Here is a 5694-nt window from a genome sequence, read left to right as displayed (position 1 = left end):
TAAAATTATATGTAACTAATAACCGATAATTCACATATAACAATTTACTCATTATCCATCTGAATTGATAATCGGTTAACTTATGATACTAACTCATTTCAAAATGTAGCATATATATATATATTTTAAAATAAACTATATTAATCATTTAAAACATCAATAACTAAACTGAAACTTTATTTTTATTTTTTCAAGACAGCGTAATCTTTGTAACTGATTATATATATGTGGTGGTGGCATGCGTTGGTTTTTGCGCACGAAGTTTAATCAATCTTCTTGTTTTGTAAAGTAAAGAAGAGCTAATCTCTAAAGTTGAATCAATCTTTTTAAAGTTGCCTAAGTGGAGCTTTGGTCATGGCCCTTCGTCTCCTAACTGTAGCTCCTAGCAGCAGTTTCATCAGAGCAAATAGGAAAGGCACCTCCAACAGATCAAATGTCAGTAACTTGAGTGTTGTTGGAGCCTCCAAAGCTGTTGCTACGGCCAATGTTTCGGATAAAAAAATTGTTAGACGGTCTGCTAAGTACCATCCTCCCATTTGGGAGTACGATTTTATTCAGTCGCTCAAAAGCGACTATCTGGTACATATATATATATATATATATATATATATATTTATTTACATTAGCATGGAAATTACTTTAAAGTTACAAAGATTATATATTATGCGATTTTTTATGCAAGCTGAGAATATATTTACTACCCATGCAGGGGGAATCATTTAATGAACAAGCAATCAGACTAGTGGGAGAAGTGAGAATGATGCTTGAGAATGTTATGGACCCCTTAGAGAAACTTGAGCTGATCGATTCCTTGCAGAGGCTCGGTTTATCTTATCATTTTAAGAATGAAACCAAGAGGATTTTGGAGGATATTCATTTACGGGCTGATCAGAGCAAGGCTTTATGGAAGGAAGGAAACTTATATGCTACAGCACTTGAATTTAGGCTCCTAAGGCAGCATGGTTATAATGTAACTCGAGGTAAGAAGTGCAGATATTTTGTATAAAATAAGCTGTTGTAAAAATATAACAATTATAAACATATAAAATTTGTTATACGTGCAGAGATTTTCTCCGGTTTCATGGACGAGATGGGGAATTTCAAGTCGAGTCTCTGTAAGGACTGCAAAGGGCTTCTAAACTTGTATGAAGCTTCACATCTTTCCATGGAGGGTGAAGGTATCTTAGACATTGCAAGGGATTTCGCGGCTAAACAGCTTCAACAATATCTGAAGCAAAAGAAATTAGATGAATATGTTAGGATGCTAATGGAGCATGCGTTGGAACTTCCTCTACATTGGAGGGTGTCAAGGTTGGAAGCCAGGTGGTTTATAGATGTGTACGAGAAAAGAGAGGAAAGAAATCCTATGCTTTTGGAGCTTGCTAAATTGGACTTCAATATTGTGCAAGCCGTGCACCAGGATGATCTAAGATATGTTTCCAAGTAAGTGCATCCATGGTCTAACAAAGAATGGAATTTTATTAATTAAATACACATATATATTTGTGATCTAATCTTTTGAAATAAAACGATGGTGCAGGTGGTGGAGGGATATAGGTCTGGGAGAAAAACTACCATTTGCAAGAGACAGGTTGATGGAGAACTTTCTATGGACAATGGGCGTTGCATTTGATCCTCACTTTGGGAACCTTAGAAGAACTCTAACAAAGATTGCCGCATTAATAACAAGTATTGATGATGTGTATGACGTGTATGGTACATTGGACGAGTTAGAACTCTTCACTCAAGCTGTTGAGAGGTATGATATGACTTTTCTAAAGTTTAATATTCTTTTCCCCCACTTCGGTGATTGGATAAGGTTGGTTATCTAAAAGTCCAAATCTAAGATAATTATAGGCAAGAACTTTAAAGTTGCGTTTAATTTTTTAGATGGGATATAAATGCAATGGAGCTTCTCCCAGAATATATGAAGATATGTTTCTTTGCTCTTTACAACTCCATAAACGAAATAGCATTTGGTGATCTCAAGGAACATGGATTTCCTACCATTCCTTTCTTGAAGAAAGCGGTACTAAGTTCTCATCTTAGTTTTGATTCATCACTATTTTCCTTTAATTTTTACATATTAAAATAGAGTTATTAAGTGTTCAGTGGGCAGAGTTATGCAAATCTTACCTAGTGGAGGCAAAGTGGTATCACAGTGGATACATTCCAACATTTAAAGAGTATATCGATAATGCACGGATTTCTATTGCGGCTCCCGTAATACTATCACATGTTTTTTTCTCATCAAATGTAACAACAAAGGAGTGCTTGGAGTACTGGAAGGATGATTCCAATCTAATTTATTGCTCGTCAATGATTTTACGACTTGTTGATGATCTTGGTACATCAATGGTATGCAATATATGTACACTTCTTAGTTAATTTTTTTTTGTTTGATTCATGTATTCAATATTTTTTCTGTGTATGTGTTTGTTGATTAGGATGAACTGAAAAGAGGTGATGTCCCTAAATCAATTAAATGTTATATGCATGAAACTGGTTGTTCTGAAGTAGAAGCTCGTGAACAAATAAAGACGTTTATTGATGCAACATGGAAAAGGATGAATGAAGAATATCTAATGACTCACTCCTCCTTATCTCTTCCGATTAAACATATTGCATAGAACATAGCAAGGATGGCTCAATGCATGTACCAATTTGGTGACGGGGTTGGAGTTGCTAATCTGGAGACTAAAGATCGTGTATTATTGTTGTTTGTTTTATCTATTCCTTATGGTAAAAAACTTATTTGAAAGGTGATAGGATAAGAAATTGAGACCAAATTTTAGGTTTTCCAATAAATAAAGAATCGTTTTCCATATTATTTACTTAATTATTTTTCCTCACTTGATGGCCTTTAGACTATATCTTCCTAACTCAAACATGTGCAAAGCTGTAAAAGTGATACCCAAAACATTGACATTATGCCCTTGCATCACCCCACCAAAATCACCACGGAAACGTTAATTTAAATTTAAAACGAGATTTTTAGCTAAACTTTTTGTCACATGTCAATTTGAATCGTATTATTTTTATCTCACATTTTTAATATTATGTATAAAAAAATCTCACCATACACGATGCAAAAGAAAAATAACAGCAAAGTAAAACAAGAGCACCCCATTGAAGAAAGCATCACATGTAAACAAGTAAAGTCATTCTCTCATATTTATCATCATATGATCTTCACGAATTACTCGTTTCCATTCAAAAATAGTCACAACTCCAAGGCAGAATCCCATAAATGATAAAATTAAGGCCCAAAAATCGATCAATCAGCACCGTCATACCCACAAGTGAACCGAGCAAAAAAGAATGCGTCAGTACCCTTGCATCATTGAGCATTGTAGGTTTGGGCTTTCCTAATCAAACTACAACCCCCAATTCACTCAATTCAAGTTTCATCAATTTCTCTAATAATCACTTCATCAACACATGCTGCGCTTACACCAATCAGTTTTTCGGAAGGCTACGTCTCCTCCGCTTCTTTTATGATTATTGAATTTTTACTCTTTAACAGAAAGTGATCCAAACAGAGAAGTGTGGTGCAATTGCACCAAAATCGAAAACAAGCACATCTCACTGTGTATATTTAGATGTAATGAATGAAAAATATATAATAGAACTCGGGCTATTTGATTCTGAAGGACTCTCATGTATCTAAGCATGCATCATACATCCATCCATTTGTATATCCATCAACCTATCCATCTAATTAAACCTAAACCAGAAAAACTAAAATAAATACAAAGTAGCTTAGCACAGAACAAAGCTATAACTCACATAACAATGGTGGAACGCAAGGCCATCGAGTTATCGATCAAAAATGATTTAGAAGATTCAATGCAATACCCAAGAGCCAATGAGCCAATAAACACAAGTAAAACCCATTGGCCCAATAGCAAGAGCTTTATGCTATAGGCATTAAAACTTAAGTTCAATCCCAAGCAACCCCATTCTCCTCCAATAATAATAATAATAATAATAAACAACTAAGAATCCGGATCATTTGTGTAGGGACCACAAACTCTCTTATCCTGCCATAAGAGACACAGCTTTTCACCACCAATATGGAGCAAGATTGAATCAAGTTGGGATATTAACTGGTGTTAAAAATTGAATACCGATAATGGAAGTTTAGAAAGATCGCAAAGAAAAAAAAAACACAGAGATTTCATATGAAAACCCTTTCGGGAAAAACCACGGGCAGAGAAGAAGAAAATTTTGGAGAATAAAATTCACTAATGTCAAATTTTCTTCTCCTATGCCCGTGGTTTTTCTCGAAAGGGTTTCTACATAAAATATATATTCTTTTTTTTTCCTTTTTTTTCCTTTGTGATCTTTCTACATTGACATTATCGACGTTCAATTTTGAATAAATTGGTATCAAAGCTTTTTGGGTTGCTTATCTCGATCACGATAATGGCATCATTGAAGTATAAAATTCTACTGTTGGACTGCAACACCAGATTCGTGTTGTGGCAAATAAAAATGCAGGCAGGCCTTGGACAAATGGATTTAAAGGATGCCCTGTTAGGGATAGCTAAGATGTCTTCGACATTGACGGAGGAAGAAAAGAAGCGTAAACATCGAAAGACTTCAATGCAATACGTTTGTACTTGTCGAACTAAATTCTGCAGGATGTGATGAAGGTGAAGACCGCCGCAACATTATAGGCAAAACTGTAGCAGCTATGCATGTTGAAAACCCTAACTAGTAACTTACAAATGAAGTAGCATCTCTGTGCTCATCGTTTGGAGGAAAGTGCATTTGTGTACGAACACTTAACTGTGTTTAAAGAAATTCTCTAGGACCTGGAGGCCATAGAGGTTTAGTATGATATATAAGTTTTAGGTTTGGTTTTACTTTGCTCATTGCCCCCATCTTATTCAACCTTTAGAGACATGATTTTGTATAGTCACGAATCTCTTACAGTTGATAAGGTATATACTTTTTTGACCTCGTATGACAAGATGAAACATCTTGTGGTTGGATCCGACTCCTAGAGAGAGGGTCTCACTATTTGTGGGAGACAAGAACGAAATATCGATGACGATCGTGGAAGGACAAAGGATCGAAATCCTCACAGTAAATCTATAGGTAGATCAAGATCTTTAAACATAGGTAAAACCTGAAACTTCTGTAAGAAGAAAGGACACATTAAATCTGAGTGCTATAAGTTACAGAACAAGATAAAAATGGAGGTTGCGAATCAAAAGGGATAAAAACTAGAAAAATCTGGTGGAGTTGATGATGTAAAAGACTACAGTGATGGTGAACTCTTAGTTGTTTCTTCCAATATCTCTAAAGTGAGTGAGGAGTGAATCCTTGTTTTGGTTGCACTTTCTATATGAATCCCAATTGGGATTGGTTTATAACTTATGAAATAGTGTTTGAAGGTATTGTTTTGATGGGAAATAATGCTTCATGTAAAATCACAGGTTTTGGCACAATCAAAATCAATATGTTTGATGGAGTCATTAGAACACTTAGTTACGTATGACATGTACCAAAATTGAAGAGGAATTTGATTTCATTAATAGTCTTGATTCAAAAGGACACAAATATACAGCTGAAAGTGGGGTTCTAAATATTAGCAAGGGTTCTATAACAGCCTGATTTAGACCCTATTCGGAACGATGGTTTCGGGACCACGAATTCGAGTCAAAAAATATTTTAATATTATTT

The 5694-nt window shown here is 35.0% G+C and overlaps 1 protein-coding gene across 1 annotated transcript; it reads left to right on the top strand.

Moving 5' to 3' along the window:
• The first annotated feature begins 258 nt into the window (after nt 1-258).
• On the top strand, nt 259-2839 carry LOC108452442 (terpene synthase 10-like). Its single transcript, XM_017750231.2, has 7 exons — nt 259-579; nt 710-980; nt 1065-1443; nt 1541-1759; nt 1891-2029; nt 2113-2358; nt 2448-2839. The coding sequence occupies exons 1-7, from the start codon at nt 355-357 to the stop codon at nt 2628-2630; spliced, it is 1662 nt and encodes a 553-aa protein (XP_017605720.1). The 5' UTR covers nt 259-354; the 3' UTR covers nt 2631-2839.
• The last annotated feature ends 2855 nt before the right edge of the window (nt 2840-5694 follow it).

This window comes from Gossypium arboreum, chromosome 9 (genome assembly GCF_025698485.1).
Source record: "Gossypium arboreum isolate Shixiya-1 chromosome 9, ASM2569848v2, whole genome shotgun sequence".
NCBI lineage: Eukaryota > Viridiplantae > Streptophyta > Magnoliopsida > Malvales > Malvaceae > Gossypium > Gossypium arboreum.
The sequence above is the reverse complement of the archived record's forward strand: the minus strand, read 5'-3'. Positions and strand labels throughout refer to the sequence as shown.